At 49.1% G+C, this 17,555-nt stretch overlaps 1 protein-coding gene across 3 annotated transcripts in view; it reads left to right on the top strand.

Moving 5' to 3' along the window:
- The window catches only part of ST8SIA2 (ST8 alpha-N-acetyl-neuraminide alpha-2,8-sialyltransferase 2), a 76,113-nt gene extending 61,631 nt beyond the window's left edge, over positions 1 to 14,482 (top strand). For all 3 annotated transcript variants that reach the window (XM_005560552.5, XM_065548476.2, XM_073996788.1), the window contains one exon: positions 9,861 to 14,482. In XM_005560552.5, the coding sequence (XP_005560609.1) occupies positions 9,861 to 10,146 (286 nt within the window). In that variant the 3' untranslated portion in view covers positions 10,147 to 14,482. The remainder of the gene's footprint in view (positions 1 to 9,860) is intronic.
- Positions 14,483 to 17,555: the final 3,073 nt, after the last annotated feature.

The raw sequence follows: 17,555 nt of genomic DNA on the forward strand, positions 1-17,555 counted from the left end.
GAAGGATCTGCACCAGGCCTCTCACCTTGGCTTATAGATGGCCATCTTCTTGTTCCCATGGCCTTCTACCTGTATGCCTGTTTCCAAATCCCCCCTCTTTGCAAGGACGTCTGTTATATAGGATTAAGGCCCACCCGATGACCTAATTTTAACTTGATTACCTCTGTGAATACCCTCCCTCCAAATACAGTCACATTCCAAGGTACTGGGGGTTAAAATATCAACTTATGAGTTTGGGGGAAAGGAGAAATTCAACCCATAACAGCTGGGTTAGATGGCCTCCCTTCCCACGCTGAGACTCTCTCATTCAACACATCCGAGTCTCTGCCCCCACAGTGTACTCACAAAATTTCTGCCCATCTGAGGCAGTGAGCAGGAAGAGGGGGGCATGTTTCTGAAACCCAAGCAGAATGCCTATCCTTCTGCTCTCACCAGCAGCTGGCAGGGTCCAGCCTCTGGTGCCAACAAGGCGGGCTTCAGGGGCCCCAACCTGAGCAGCTCACCCAGGGGCCCCTGGCTCTGCTTGCCTGTGGGGTGGCATGGAGCCCTGGCTGGCTGTTAGCTAGGAAGGTGAGCAATGGAGTGGAAGGACACCATGGCAATTGAGTATGGCCTCAGGCAGCTGGTGGTGAATGGCTCTAATTTAATTACAACATAGAAGGAGGCTGCAACCCACAGTGAAGGTGGCCCCTCAGGCAGGAAAGCAGCCCACTGGCCCTGGTGCAGACAAGGCCTGTGAATTGGTGCTTAATTAGGCACCAGGAGCCTAATTAAGGCTTTAAGATGGCACTGATTCAGCTTGCCTCTGGCCACGGCCAGAGGGGCCAGGTCAGCAAAGTAAGCCCTGCTGCAAAGACTTGAGGGCCCAAGGTGAGAAAAGAGTAAGCAAGGTGCAAAAAGACAGGGAGAGATCAGCACAGGTTGCTGGTGGCTCCTCCCAGACAGGACCGTGGCAATCCAGAGAGTGTGTCCCTAGGGCTGGTCCCTTCCCCGTGCTGGTCCCAGTCTCCTCCGGTTGACAGAGGGTGAGGTGAACTAGATTCACCTTTTTGGAAGTGTGCTCCATGGAAGAGAAAAGGAGGGAGGTCTGTGGTATTAAGGCATAGGCGGCTACTGGCGTTTGTGTGTAATGGATCCTCTCTCTCTCCAATTTCTTTTTAAATACAGTGAAAAGAAATCCAAATTGGATTAAAAGATTTAAAGTAAAAAGCAAACTCCACTCCGCACCCCCTGTCTTCCTCCACAGAAGCAACGGGTTAAACCTGCTTTCTGTGTGTGGATCCTTCCAAAAATACCCCCTTTTTACACATACGGAACACGTTTTAAGTACTGCACCTTGTTAAATTCTGGAAAGTATTCCATATCGACACACACCACCTCGTTCTCCTTCACAGCTGCCTGGCAGTCCACTGTGTGTCCAGATCATAATTTATGTAAGCAGAAGCCATTGGTGGGCTTTGAGGGTGTTTCCAATTTTTTGCCAGTATAATCAATGCTACATTGATCACCCTTGTGCTGATATCTGCAAACATATGCACATCTATAGGTTTGCTTTTTAGAAGTCTTTGCCAATTTGCATTTTTAATTTGTATAGTTACTGCCAATTACCCTCCCTAGAGGTAGGTATTGATTCACACCCTCACCTACAATTATTGAAAATACCTGTTTTCTCTTAACCTCACCAATGGGTGTATTATCAACATTAGTTATATTTACCAATCCAGTGAAAAATGGTATCTGATTGTTGTTGGAAATTGGATTCCTTTGATTATGAATGAGATTGAATATAATTGTTTCTTTGGAGTGGCGTCAACTGAAACTCCAGAATCCAGCCAGAAGGCTTAAGCCCCCAAGAAATGGTCTTGCTGGAGCCCCTGCTGGGCCACAGGGAACAGAAGTGATACCTGGGCATGAGCAGCAGTCTCACCACTCCCGGCAGGGCCTGCCAAAAAACCCCCAGTGCCATACTTTTCTCCTTTCTTTTGGTAACTTGCTGTCTAGGATGGTGTGAGCCTGCCTTTCCCATGTGCAGTCCTGGCAGCTGCCAAGAAGGGCTTGCAGTGAAGCTGCGGTAATTTATCTCTCCTGATAATGTCCCCAGAATGAGCCTCTAGCCTCTGCTTGCTGCTTTTCATTCACTGCTTTATTAAAGATTTGTGAACTGCCCACTTTATACATGTGCCATGCTAGGATCTGGAGTTATACAGAAGCAGGAAGTCAGTCCACTTGCTTATAGAATTTAAAACTGTAGAGAAGGAAAAGACAAGTAGACAAGTAATTCCAGGGTAGCATGATAGGTGCTGTGATAGGGGAAGAACAACATACCAGACACAAAACCATCCAGGGAGGTCCAGGAGGCTTCCTGCAGGAAGTGGCTTCAAAGCCAAGACCTTAAGAAGGGACTGCTAGTCAGGACCACATAGGAGGTGTCGTGGAAGAAACCAAGATGTTCCTCGTGGCAGTGTGGCTGTGCACACTGGGTACTGGGAGACATGTGCAGGCCCAGATCCCAAGGGCCTCACAAGCCCAATGGAGGCCATCAGGTTTTATCCTGTGGACTCCGGGAGTCATTCGAGAGTTTTCAGTGGCATGTCCATATTTGAGGCTAGCCTGACTTATTTGAGCAACAGTGTTGGCTTAGGCAGGCACGGAGGCCTGGGAAACTGGAATTAGACTCAGCATCTTCATGACTTGACCAACCTTTCCCAACAGCCCCAAATTCTGAGACGAAAGCCTCAGCTCTCCAATACTACAGAGATGGCGTCTCATTCTGAGATATCCTACAGCACACCAGAGCCCTCAACAGTGTTCCCAAGGAAAGGACAGCCGTGGGCTGTAGGGCCACTGGATCAGGGCTGAGGCTGCCAAAGCAGAGCACAGGAGACCAGGAGACCGAAAGTTCTGTTCCCCGCTTTGCTGCTGATCTTGCACAAAGCATCACTGAGTCTCCCTTGATGACCACCTGTGAGGCATTCCTGCTTCTTAGGGACATCATCAGCTTTATCCCACAGTGCTTTTAGCTTCTTGGAGAAAGCCCTCTTGGTCCCCTTTTCCAACAGTGACAGCCACTATTCTTTCCACGTACCCAGCCCAGGAACCCAGGGAAAAAGACGAATGTGCTTTGGAGATGATTTTGGCGATCCTCATTGATTGCTGTCCATGCTCATAAAATACAGTGCTTAATTGTCATGGCAATTGGGGTAGCCAATTTGAAAAATAATTACTGCCTTCTTTGAGATTACTTTGCCTTCTAATTAAAATCTCAAGACCGGGATATTAAAGGTGCATTGTCAATACAACGTCCCGGATGCACCCAGCTAACCTCATTTGGGAAGGCAAAATTAATTAGTTTGTGTTTTAACACCCAGCTGTTATCGTAAGGAAAGGAATAGTCTACAAGTCGGCCATGCACACAGTCTCTAAATTGGCCCAAGCAATGGAGGAGACAGAAAGGAAATCGAGAGTGATTTGTTCCTGTGTAACTCAGTCAGCTTCTATTACAAGCTGCTCGTTAAGTGGCGCTCCCGTGTCCCTGTCAGACATCACTCAGGAGTTCTTGTTTACCCGTGGAGGCAGAATCCAAAATAAATGGGTCCCTCTGTGCCACTGAGCTCTGGATTCATTCCGGAGCCTCATTTGCTAACACCTTTTCCAGTTAACAATTCTGGGTGAAAAGACTGGCCCCAGATCTGAGAGGTTGGGCGTTTCTATTCCCGTCCCAGCTGGCCACAGTTACTAAGCTGCATGCACTGCTGGCTTCCTCCTTTCTTCTTACCTACATCTTCCCATTTTTCAATTCCATTTGAGTCAAATGTTTGCTGAGTGCCACAGAAGTCAGGATGATCAATCCTAGGCTATGCTACAGTAACACACCCTGAAACTCCAGCACTTTAGCACAACAGAAGTTTATTTCTCACTCTCACAAACTGTGATGTGAGCTGGCAGGGGCTCTCTTCCAATCAGCGATTCGGGGACCTAGGATTCTTCCATCTTAGGCTGACATCTTCTGACCAGGAGACTTTGAAGTTCTCCAAGGCAGGGGAAGAGAAAGTGGGAGGAGCCTGCTCTCGAACACCAACCAGGAAAGGACACATTGTTTTTGTCGCAACCTATTGGGCCAGAACTAGTCACTTGACCCCAGCCCAGTCAGAGAAGCCGGGAGATGTTTGTTGAGTGCTGTTGTCTCTGCAACAGTGCTTTGGACCCAGCAGGCACTGAGCAAGACGCCTTTGAATCCTACTACAAAGGGGTGTAAGCTGTGGTCCCTGTGCTTGGGGAGACCACAGTACAGTTTCATGTTCCTCTTCTGGAAAGCATCCCTTCCAACTCTAAAATGACCATTCACTTCTGCAGTCATGGTTCTCGAGGCCCTTAGCACAGAGGCAGCAGCGACGACCTTCCCAGGAGCCCACAGCTCAGCGGGAAAGGTGAGTGTGCACAATGCATAAGACTGTAGCCAGGGGAAGACACTGGTGCGCAGGTGACCACAGCTGCCCAGAGACAGGGCAAAAGTGCAAAGGAGTGTTGATCTGAGCCTTGATAGGAGGAGGTGCCATGAAATAGCACAGTAATGAATTTTCAGCCTCGGTTGCTAAGCACAATAAGAGAAGTAGAAACAAAGCTGATGGTAATCAGCTGGAGGTGGTTAACTCAGTCTGACTGGGGAGATGACGGTAGAACAAAGGGAATATTTCCAGGAAGATAGGATGCACATGCTTAGTTTCTGGAGTTGGGAAAGAGAGTTCACCACAGGGATCAGTGGGGAAAGGCATCTAGGGGAGCACCCAGCACGTGTGGAGGCCCAGCACATGCCTGAGTAACCTCAGAAGCACCTATGGGCCACTTGGACATTTCATCGCCGATTCGATTCCTGTCTCCTCCTTTCTGGGGATAGCATTGATGGCCTGAAAAGAAATTCATTTCTGAAAGCCTTCCCCTACTAAGACCTTGCGATCAGAAAATAAACAAACCATTGTTTATCTGGCCTGTGTTAGGGCTTGAATTCACTTAGGAAGTAAACATCGGGGGGCTGTTTCATGCGGGGACACCGTGGTGGCTCCACGATCCCTGGGTAATGTCAGCCCACAGCTGCAGCCAGCTTATTCCTAGCCTGGGGAGTTGCCATGGGGTGAAAAATGCTCAAGAATCAGGTGCCTCAGACCCCTGTGTTTTATCCAAAATGGCTGTCTAACCAGCCATTTGAGAAGCTTGTCTCTTCTCAAGCAAGTCACAGTGGACTCCCGCGTGTTCGTCTCTAAAATGACAGAAGAGGACAAGTTCAGTTTAGGAGGCCCATGCATTCACCACACAGACATGGCCTGTGGGATCACCCAGTAAGGCTTCTCATGGTGTTGTTTTGTTTTTGAGATGGAGCCTCACTCTTGTCACCCAGGCTGGAGGGCAATGGCATGTCTTGTCTCACTGCAACCTCCACCTCCCAGGTTCAAGCAATTCTCCTGCCTCAGCCTCCCAAGTAGCTGGGATTACAGGAGCGTGCCACCACGCCCAGCTAATTTTTTTTTTTAGTAGAGACAGGGTTTCACCATGTTGGCCAAGCCAACTCCTGGCCCTCAGGTGATCCGTCCGCCTCAGCCTTTCAAAGTAAAATTTTAATTAGTTGCCAACATTTAAAAATTTGGAGAATTTGCATAAAAATCCCAATTTCTAATACTCAAAAAAAAAACCTGAAGATCTGGGACCACCATACTCAACAACAGTAAGACTGGCTACCTGTCACGATGCCCCAGTCCTCACCATTCCCTATTGCCTTCACAACACTGAGGCTGGGTGTTCGTTTTTCTTACACATGTCCCAAATCCCCGCTCACTCAGTCACATCCCCTGCAAGGCTGCTGAACTAACTGAGCTCCTCAGTCCCAATCACCTTTAAAACTCTATGGCTATAGTCCTGACACTTCTTCTTTTTCTCTAAATATATCTCATTCTTGGGTCCTTTTGGCAGAACCACCTACCAGTCATCACAGGAGTTCTTAGGCATAGCTGCACGTTTGAATTACTGGGGGAGGCTGTGAGAATCCCAGGGTCTAGGCCACACATGATAGTGAGATCCAGGCAGCTTTTAAGGCTCCAGGTGATTCCAGTGTGCAGCGTAGGTTGAGAACTTCTGCATTAGAGCTGAAAATGCAATGGGCTAGTTTAGGAGGGGGTGAGCTCCCCAATACGGGATGTAGTTTAGCCAAGGTGCATGAATACTTTGCAGGGGCGTGTGGGAGGATCCCAGCATCAACTGCTGCCCTTCTGGGATTCTTCTCCTCTTTACAGTCCCCCTGCTTTTGCCCCTCAGAGCTTCCCAAGCTTAGCTTGGGCTTCCGATTGAGCATAGATGGTGCTGAGGTGGTCTAGGCAAGGGCTCCTTATCCAGCAAACCCCAAGCTCAGCATCAAACATCCCCAAACCAGCACCATCCCTCCTGCCTCCTACATATTAGCTGATGACTAAGCAGATGGCCATGTGGGGTAGTCCCAGGACAATCACATTAGACCAACCACATTCCTAGCCACCCACCTATCTGTGGGGTCTGCTTCGTGAAGGTGAAAGAACAAGGACTTGGGGTCAGAAGGCCTGAAAGGAGGACCTGGCTCTACCCCTTGCCATCTGGGCGGGTTGCTCAGTCCTCATGCCCTGTGTGGAACCTGGGTCTGAAGTGTGGGCCTGAGTCGAGGACACCCTGTAAAGTGGTAGGTGAGAGTAAGATGCTGAGAGAGGCCCATATCTCAGCTGGGTGATACAGAGGGAAGGGAGACGCTGTGGAGTGTGGTTAGGAAGGTTTGGAGAGAGAGAAAGGGGCATGAAATGGGCCTTTCAAATGAGACATTTAGCCCAGAGCTCAGAGCAAAGTGGAGACATGGGCCAGTTATCTAATAACCTTGATCGCAACACAGCCTCTTAAAAACTCCGAGACATCTTGGGAGTTCTTGAGAGTGGCACCAGTTCTGTACATAGCCGGGGGACACCCCGCCCACAGTCTGCCCCTCACATTCCCAGAACTTCTTGGAGACTGGTACCACCCCACCCCAGCCCTCTACCCACCCCATAGAAAATTGGCTGTGTTCCCCTGGAATCACAAATATAAGAGGAAAAGGCGCCAAACACACATACCTCTTCTGGGAAGCATCCTTTCCCATTCTAAAATAACCATCCACTTCTTCAGCCGTCATGAGCCTTAGCACAGAGACAGCAGGAGAGAGAACTTTCCAGGACTCCGCAGCTCAGTGTGTAAGGCAGGCATGCACACCTCAACCCCTGGCACGCAGGTCTCAATGGGTGCCCAGAGGGACATACTTAGCACAACTCAGAGGTAGGCGAAAGCTCAAAGGAGTCTCGATCTGAGCCGTGGTAGCAGGAGGCACTAGGAAACAGCACAGTGCTGTGGTATCTACAGGTCAGACCTTCTGGGGAGGGTGCAAGTGTTGGTGGGAGCTGAAGCTGGCGGGTGGCAGGGGCCAGGTCTTGCAGACTTTCTGAACTATGGAACTTGGATTGTATATGGAGCAGGGAGAGATTTCAGAGAAACGCCTGGGGGGCCACTATGTGGAGGACAGATCACGGTGATGGGCTGCCCCCGCAGAGACTTCTGAGAGATAGCGCAGGGAAGAAATGACGAAGATCTCAGTGTCCACAAACACTTGCTTCTGTTATTTTTCAACTGTGCTGTGTTTGCCGTTACCAGCCAGAGCCATTGCCCTGTTCTGTGTCTGCCTTCGTCCCTCCCTCGGGTTTCCAGTTGGAAAATTCAGCCGCCAGGAAGTTTCTTGGTCCAGACAGGATGAAATCAGAGAAAGTGCGAGGAAAGGGATCTTCGAAGGACAGGGTTATGAAACAACTGCGGTTGTCTAGGGGCCACCCAGGAGGCTCCTGCCATGCCCGGGAGAATTGTGTTCACTCTGATTCTGGCCACCTAGGACCACAGCCTTCATCAGCAATGTCGAAGGGAAGATTCAAGTCATGCCAGCCCCATAGTCGGGATGGGGGTGTGTGAGAATGAGGATTCTGGAAATGCATTTTATTTCATCAAATGTTACATGATTAGGTGACTCACTGAACTTACATAGATTATTGGTAATCTATAACCTCGTCTGATTCACAGGTTAACACCTCCTACAAACACACAAACAAAAAGGATTTAAGGTCGACACTCTGGGATATTTTTTGGGTTTCCTTTTATGAGCTGTAAAAGGAACAATTTTGCAAAAACAAGAAGTGTTTGGGCTTCTAGAAAACCTGTCCCTCCACCCCAACATTTCAGCTAAAAGCACTGAATCATATTAAACAGTTTCATCTTTCAGCAATATGTAAATGTTTTCTCTAACATATCTTTACTTCTGGCCCGAATTTAATGGGTGAGTTTGATAATACAGTCACATGCATCTCTGCAGAGATATCAACAGAAACCATGCTGGCCTTTGTTTTAGTTAGGGAGGGAAACCATGGAGTTTGCTTGAGGACAGAAAGATGTGAATTGTGTCTGGTCTAGAGACACAATAGTAAGAAATTTGTGGTAAAGAAAATGTCTTCCCACCAAGGCATACACATTGCCTTTTAAGGGATTCAGCCTAGGGTAAGTGGAAGCTTTTACTAGAAATAAAGACATTTGACCACACATGAGCATGTGTTCTGAGTCCCAGAGGGAGAATAACTGCGATGGAAAGTAAGACGATGACAAGTAGAATGGATGTTTTCCCACTTTGGGAGAAACTTCTAGATTTTCTTGGAATGTTGGGACCTGGAGGATATCTTAGAGATCACCTAGACTGTGCCTCATCATTGTATAAATGTGGAACATTAGGTTCAGCAGAGAGATGTGGCTTGCTCAAAGGCACATAGATAGTTGGTGGCCGAACTGTCACTAACACTCAGGTCTTGAGTTACCCTCTCCGAGCCTGTTTCCTAGTCCGTGGAATGGACGTAGTCTCTTCCTCACTGCATTCTTGGCTAAGGTGCACCCTGCACCCTGCTCTCTTCACTTCTCTGTGTTTCCTCTTATAACCCTTTGACAGAAGACTTGAGTCAGGAAGCAGGGACTCTGTGTCAGAGGAGGATACACCAAGATGTAGTGAGCAGTCTTTAGAAGAAAGAGAGTGGGCAGAACCCAGCCTTGCATGGCAAACCAGTGTCCAGGGCCCCCAGGGTTTTCACCCGCAGTCAGAGATGGGTATCAGAGAGGGAGTCCTGTGGCAGGGACAGCAAGGAAATCTGAAGACGCTCAGGAGGCAAGGACGGAGTCAGGAATGCAGATCTGCAAGGGGACACCCCATGCGACCCTCAGAAAGGCAGCAGGCACCACGCAAGAGCCAGTGTTTTCTCCGAGGTCAGCAAACTGCTGCTCGAGGGCCAAGCCTGGCCACACCCATGTGTGTTGTCTGTGGCCCTTTCATGCTACAGCTACACAATGGTCAAGTAGTATTGGGATCGTTGTGGCCCAAAAGCCAAACATATTGATCATCTATCCCCTTACAGAAAAAGGTTGCCAACTCCTGCTTGAGCTGTCCACAGGCCTGAGTTCAAGTCAAGTGCTGCCCCTTTCTACCCAGGTAACTTGTGCAAGCCACTTTTCACCTCAGAGCCCCATTTCTGCATCTGTACCCACAACAGGTTTGTTTTGAGAATTTCATAAACTTATGTCTGTGACCGCACCCAGGCTAAGGAACAGTTCAGTTGCTTCATGTGCTTGTCAGTCCTCTGTGGAGGGAACCAGGGATGTGTGGCTGGATCGGTCCCTATGATTCCTGGAGTGGTAGAAGGCAGCCTGCTGGGCAGGATAAAATGTTTGTCTTCCTGGAAGGGATGACTCACAAACTCATGTTTCTTTTTTTTTTTTTTTCTACTTGTTCTTTTTTCCAGATACTGGCTGACCAACAAAGTCCACATCAAAAGACCCACCACCGGCCTCTTGATGTATACGCTGGCCACACGTTTCTGCAACCAAATCTACCTCTATGGCTTCTGGCCCTTTCCGCTGGATCAGAACCAGAACCCAGTCAAGTACCACTATTATGACAGCCTCAAGTACGGCTACACCTCCCAGGCCAGCCCCCACACCATGCCCTTGGAGTTTAAGGCCCTCAAGAGCCTACATGAGCAGGGGGCTTTGAAACTGACTGTCGGCCAGTGTGATGGGGCCACGTAGGGTGGGCGCCCCATAGGACTCAGTGGCTCACATTTCCTGCCAGCTACACCACAGGCAGATGGGAGTCGGGGTGGCACAAACAATAGAACAAGCAGGCTAGTGGTTTTCTTTGTTAAAGTGTAAAACAGTGACCAGAATATATATATCTATACCTGCATATATATATTGACCTGAGTATTTATAACTGTGTGGTGTTCATCTAGCATTAGGCAGATAGGCCACAGGAAGAAGGTGTGGAGAACCCACCTGAACCAGATTGAGACTCAATCCATCTTTGGGGGTGGAAGGACTTGACATGAAAAGAAGCCAGTCCCATGACTTTGGATGACAAACTGCCTCCTGGCTTGGAGGGATCTTTGGGCTCATGGATGAATGGAGAGCCACCTGTTGTCAGCTGCCCCAAGCCTCTGGGATATGTGGATTCGGGGAGAGCCGAGGCCCAGAGGGGACACTTGACCCAGTCTAAAGTGGGTGCTATTCACGGAGGAGAGGGAGGTTGGAGAGTTCAGCCAGACAAAGGAGCACAAGGAAACCAAGCAGCAGAGGCCCCATCGGCACAGAGGGCCTCGTTCCAAGAACTTAGAGTTTGACTGCCCAAGGGACAACACGACTGACTCACATGTTTCAGACAGGCCTCCATGACTACAGAGAGAAGGCTGGAGGAGACACAATGGATGGTGCATGTTCTGGCCTAGCAAGAACTACCAAGAACTTTGGGTGAAGCAAGCAGATGACACTGAAGAGGAGTAATGTTCCGAATCATGTTTTTGAAAAATCAAGACCTCCTGCTAAGGGCCCACTAGAATAAGGCAGGAGAGTGTCTAAAATCTAGTTGCTTTGGGTGTTTTTTAAAGCAATGTGAGTCCACAGAGGAGAAAGAGACCCTGGGATTTCACCCTCTGGGTTAGTCTCTGTCTCACCCTGTTAGAATGTCACGAGGGACTGTACTGTCCCCTCTGCCACCAGGGAAGCCACAATGAGAGCTTGAAAGGGTGCTGTCAAGATAAATGCCATCCTTCTTAAAATATATATGATTGCCTTTTTGGGTGCTTCACAGAGCCCCAGAGTGTGAGACCTGAAAGGATGTTCAGCATCTAGCTCCATGTCCCTGCAACCACTCTCTGTTTGCCTTCTGCATTCTGCACTCTGCAGGGCCTTTGCAGCCAGACTGCTGTGTCAATGTCACTTTCTTGTCACTTTCCTACCCTGATGGTCACATTAGCCCACACCAAGCTCCAACACTGAGGTTTTCAACTCTGCAGGGAGAGGTTCCAATGTCCACCCCACCTCTAGGCACCCCCTCTTCTCACAGAAGCAATTTTAGAATTTTGCAAAATCCTTTTCCCCCTATTGAGATTAATATTTAAGATTTTTTTAAAAAAATACCCGAAGCCAAATGCAGTTCCAAATAGTGGACATAATCTCCCAGGGAAATCTAGGCTTGATGCCTACAACTTAGGAGCTGGAATCACAGGTCTCATGTAGAGAAATAGCCGACTTGATTGTTAGTTGTATTCCTTTACCTGATGAATAACAGTGTCTTAAAACATATTTGAAAGATAAGTAAAAAACTACTATCTTGAAGATGAAGGGAGTTAAGAAAAGTAATCAAGACCTGCTCCTAAGCATATGAGACCGGATGTAATTAATCAACAGCAATGCAGAACAGGACCTTGGCTCTAAATTAATGGTTGACGGGAAGGGAGTGGAGGCGGCAGAACCATTAACCCTACACAAGAACACTCCAGCCCAAAACCGTGAGGAAGGTGATATATCTCTGCATTTTCCTTTGTTGTTGCTTGAAGTCTGTGATTGGGGATTTGCATTATAAAATGAATATTTTAAAAAGCAACAGCCCTAATAGCCTCTGTGGGAACTGAGTGGTTTCCAACTCCTCACAGGCGGTGGAAATAATTAGTACCATATTTTATACATCTCCAGAGCCTTTCATCTTGAGGATCTCAAAGACCCTAGAAGACATTTAATTTCTAAAGCTTGAAGTGTCCCGGGGAGCAGGTAGAATTTCCAGCAGGGCCTCGGTGGATTCCAGAATGTTTCATGGTAAGCGCTGCGGGGAACCCACATGTCAGGTTCTGGAGTTGGCCCTGAGCTCTATCCACCAAGCCAGCACCCCACCATCCATTTGCAGGGGAGTCAAAGGGCCAGAACTCTTTGGGGGACCAGAACATGGTTTTCTTTCTGCCTATCTTAGTCATGGCTCCTAAAATTGAAGCTGATGTGAGCTGGAGAGCAAGGAGTCCTTCCACCCTGCCTTCAGGTTCTCTCTGGAGAAAGGTTAGAGACCCCAGGACAATCAACATGTACACCGTTCCCCAACTTGGCTTGAGTCCTGCACTGCCAAAATGGCCTGGCCATGTGATGGCAGAGCTCCAGGGGCCTTGGCTTTCCCTGGCTCATTGCCCTTCACCATCTGGGCATGCACAGTCAGGGGCCAATTGTCCTTCCCTGCCCATTCGGAGTTCAATTTGAGCCTCCACTGCAGTTCCTGGTGTGGGCCAGCTGGCCTTGGGTGGCCCCAGGGAGTCACACAGCCTGTACCTGACCCCCAGATCCGCTGCTGTAACTGCAGAGTCACAGGCATCCCGGGAGAATGGGCCTCCAGCCTCAGCCGGCCCTCACTGCTGACAGGCATCCCTCTGTCACCTCCTGCCACCTGTCAGATGCCCGGTTCGCCTGCCATCAGCCACCCAAGTGGTTCTGACCTCCATTTGCCTCAAGCCCCAACGGGCCCCCATCATTCTATTCATGGAAGAGACGGAGCCTTCTGAAATGAGATCTGCCCTTAAAATCTCTTCTCTTCTCCTTCCCCTTTCTGAGACAACATCGTCCCCACCAGTTACGTTTCCTGTACACCCTCACCCTCTCTCCTCCACCTCTGTCACCTCTGCCCATTAGCACACGCTCACTCCACCTGGACTGGCTCCTGCAGCCTCTTCCCTTACCTCCACCAGCCCCGGGAAGGGCCTCCAGCACCCACGGCTGCCCTTCCTCTTGATGCCTCTCAGCTTCCTCCCAGCTCCTGGCAGCAGTGTCCCAGCGCCTCCACGTTGCCCCGCTCATCTCCCAGTTCTCCAGGCCACCTGGCTCTGCAGCGACCCCTCCTGGACGCTCCCTGGCCCCGTGGCACCCAGAATGCCACGTTCTTGTATTTTTTAACTCCTTCTTTCCCAATCCCTCTCAGCCATGTATTTATTTATATATTTATTTATTTATTTATTTGTGATTTATTTATTGACACCCCTACTTTGATTGACAAAGGAATCAAGGTAGATCTGACCAGTATCCCCCTCTCTTCTCCTTGCCCCACCATGTGGACATGCCTTACACTGGCATCCTCTCCTCAGTCCCTCTGCACTCTCCATCAGCAACCTCACACCTGCCTTCAGACCGGGCTGCACCTCCCTAAGCTGCCCCTGCCCCAACCCCTCTCTGCAACCCAGCCCTCTCCTGAGCTCTAGGCTGGGATTGTACCCGCTCGGGGGACACTCACCCCATCTGCTCCCACAGCAGCACCATCAACTCAACACGTCAGAAGCCAAGTGGATCATCTGTGTCCCCTTCCCCCACAATCCCTCCATTTTCTACTAAAAGACCCGTGATCCCATCAGCCACCCAGTCTGAGATGCTGACGTTATCTTCGACTATACTCCCATGTCCTGCCTTGCTAATTCTTCCCACTAACTCTAACCTCACCTCTTTACTTGTCACGTGGACTACTTCAGCAACAGTCTCATCTCCCAGATTACCTCTGTGCACGCTGACACATTGTCCAGTCCACCCTGAACATGCACAGTGATTTTTCTCTCCCGTTGCACACAAATCTTTAAAAGTTTCCCCGGCCCGTGAACAAATGTACATTTCTCTATTCTGACATTACAGACCACCGGATAAGGCCCCACTCTTCCTTTCCACCCTCCCCTGGTCAGCCTAGGAGAGTTGTTTTTCCTGGAAAGGGTGCCTGCGTTTTACTGTCTCTGTGCCTTTGGTCTTGCTGTTCCCATCCCCTGGAATGCTCCCTTTTCTTCCCTTCAAAGCCCATGCGGAAACCACGTCCTTCATGAAGCCCTCCCTGATCTACCAACCACTGGGCTCTCTCCCTCTGCTGAACCACCGTAGCACTTTATTTGTACCTTTCTCATGGCACTTACCATATTCTGCCTTGTATTATAGTTATTTGTGCACTTGTCCTATGACTGTTCTTAGACTGTAAGCTCGCCAAGGGCAGGGACTGTGTTTTATTCATCTGTATCCATCACAGCACTAGGCGTGGTGCATAGCACACAGCAGTTGCTCAATAAATGTTTGTTGGATTAAATCCTTAATGCCTGTAGAGGGCTTTTAGTTAATGAAGTCATTGTGCATCTATAATGTCACAAGAACCTCTGAAAAATCATGTGGGTTGGACCAAAGCAGAAGTCATTATCCCCATTGTATAGGTCGTAAAACTGAGGCCAAAAACCTGCATGAAGCCTCATAGCTTTCTGGTAGAATGTCCACCCAGGTCTTCTCATCCTTACTTCAGTGCTTTTTCTGTTCATCTTTGTGGTGGGGTCACTGTAAACTGAAAACTAGCCCTATGCAGAGGCCTAGACACAGAGACCCGGCAGACCTCAGCATGAACCCCATCAACACAGGCAAAATCTCGCTCCTTTCTGGGAAGGACAAAAGCCATTTGGGTTTTACGAGGCCTGGGAGGTGGAGCTGTAGGACCCCATCAATCATTCCCACTGCTGTTTGTTGCAGGGTAGGAAACCATCCTTCCAGATGGCAGGGAGACCAACAACTCCAAGGGGCTGCCATTTGATAAATCTCTTCATGCCTAATTAAGGCTCCCTTTCCAGAAGGAATGGAAGAGGGATGTTTACTGATGCCAGTCAGATGGGACTCCAGACAAGCATACGGCCTCATGAATGTCCTTAATGGTATCCCCAGTGACACTGACGGTCTGCCCCAGCCTCTGTCTCTCACCAACACTGCCGAATGTCATCTCTTCTCATCTTTATCTCCACTCTTTGCTTCCTGTCTTCAGGGCTCTTCCCTTGGCATTCACCAGGAGGAGAGTGAGCCCAGAGAGCTGAGTGGCATCCCTTCTTCTTGGGTCCCTGAGCCCTGACCTGGAGGAATGCTGTAAGATAGCAGGAAAGGGGGGGAGTGGGGAGCACTCTATGCCACTCCTCATGGAAGCAGAACAAAAACAGGCTTTTGTTCTGGTGGCAGGTCATCCACAACAATGGGATGTTTCCGTGGTTACCATCTAGAAGCAATATCTTAGTTGTTTGGGGATTTATGATGGGGGTAATGTAATTTCTATTCTTAGCAATCCAGGTGATAGGGCAATTTCCATATACAGTCCACTGAGCCATCCAGCCCCAGATCGTAGTTTCTCTAGAATCATCCTAGTTGTCTGCAGCCAAAGCCCAATAGAACCACCCAACAAAGAGCACTAAAGTTCCCTTGTGGCCTTTCTCAGTCTTCCTCACCACTTCTTCAGCCACCTTTCCCTAGAACCTGGGGGATGGGAAATGGGGCTACTATGGGCTTCCAAGAACCGTGTCAACAAAGATCTCAAGTTCTCCAGCCATGACAACATTTTTAAATATTTAAGAGCGTTCTCCAAAACTGACCCAGCACCAGCTATGAGTGGCCATCCCTTAAAGAATTAATAGAAAATGAGGACCCAATGGCCAAGAAGTGGGAGGACTGCCGTGCAACCCACATGGACCCTAGCATGATGGGTCCAGGCAGTCACGGGGGGAGTGCAGCCCTCCATGCAGCATACTGAGGCAAGTCAAGTGGGATTGGTGCAGGAAAACGCCCTTTCAATTTGTTTCCAATTGTCTTTATTATCTAAAATGAGACTGTAATGGTGGAGCTGCTGGACAAAGTCAATGAAGGGATGACTGGGCCCTCAGAATCATGAATGCTTAAGAGAAGTTGTGTGTTGCAGGGAAGACCACTCTGGGGCAAGCTGTTTTACTGCATTCTCATTCCAGTGGCCAAGGTGGGCAAAAATATAACTCACTGTAATAACAACAGCGGGACAGGTTACCTGCATCTTTGTTCACAAGTGCCCCATCTCTGGGCAGGAGCTCTGGAAGGAGTACCAGATAATCTGAAAGCCTGCCGCACAAGAACCTAGAGGGCACAAATGAGACTTGGCTCTGGTATTTTTCCATCTGTAAAACGGAGAAGACAGCTACCGACCTCCCATATGGAGTTACTGCAAAAACGCAAATATAGGACAAGGTAGATGGAGAAATTGGGTAGAGGGAGTGGGGATACTCAGTGTTATAAAGCAAATGAAATGTGTGCAGCTATGAGTTTTCAGGATTCTGTTTGTCCAACATCAGATCACATCATTGCCCTGCTTAAACCCTCAGTGGCTTTCCTTCATCCTTGCAAGAAAATTCCAAGCATCTTACCATGGCTTCCAAGACCTTGAGCCCTCCTCCCTCTGGCTCCCTGTCATTCTAGTGTCACAGCCTTTGCATTTGTTGTGCCCTCTGCCTGGAAATATGCTTCCCAGCTCCTTGTCTGCCCCCTCTGCCTCATCTTTCATGCTTCAAATTGAATGTCACCTCCTGGGGAGCCTGCTCCTGGTCTCCCTCAGCTAATTACTTTCTATTATATGACACATTATCCTGCTGGGTGGTCTTCATAAACTAAATTGTCTCATTTGTTTCGTAGTTCTCAACCCCAAGAACCCTCCTAAAAGATCCCAGTGCTCAGGCCACACTCCACACAAGTTTAATCAACATCTCTGGAAGCTGATCATGGACATCTTCCTGGCTCACGGTCAGCACTGAGAAACAATGACATATATGCTCACTAGTTTATGGTCTGCCTGCCCTTCTCGGATGTTCCAGGGGGACTTGTTTTCCACAGCGGTCACCTATGCCCTGGAAGGTGGAAGTGGCCATCCTCCAAAGTAATTGTTGATGACTCTGCTTGGGGTGCTGGCAACAGACCAGCAATGTGACCATATCCCTGGTGCTCTCAATAGGCACAGGCCAGCTTTGAATTTCCCAAGGGTGACACTGTACCCTCTGCAGCTCCAGATAAATGCCCAGCATTTTTACCCATTAGCTGAGCTAGTGGGTGGAATTTTTCCAGTCCCCATTTGACCCGCTCAGAGAATTTCATGAGCCTTGCCTTACACAGGGTTGTGCAGGCTTCAGAACCCCACCCCCTAGCCCCACCCCAAAGACCTTTACAAGCACAGCTGGACATTGGAACCACTGGAAGAGCTTTAAAACCTCCTGAAACCTATGCCTGGCCTTCAGGAAATCTGATTCCTTGGTCTGGCGTATGGTCCAGGCATCTCCTGAAGCTCCCCAGGTCACGCAGAGGTGCAGCCCCAGCTGGGAACCACTGACCTAGACCCAGTT

The sequence above is a fragment of the Macaca fascicularis genome, chromosome 7 (assembly GCF_037993035.2).
Source record: "Macaca fascicularis isolate 582-1 chromosome 7, T2T-MFA8v1.1".
NCBI classification, from domain to species: domain Eukaryota; kingdom Metazoa; phylum Chordata; class Mammalia; order Primates; family Cercopithecidae; genus Macaca; species Macaca fascicularis.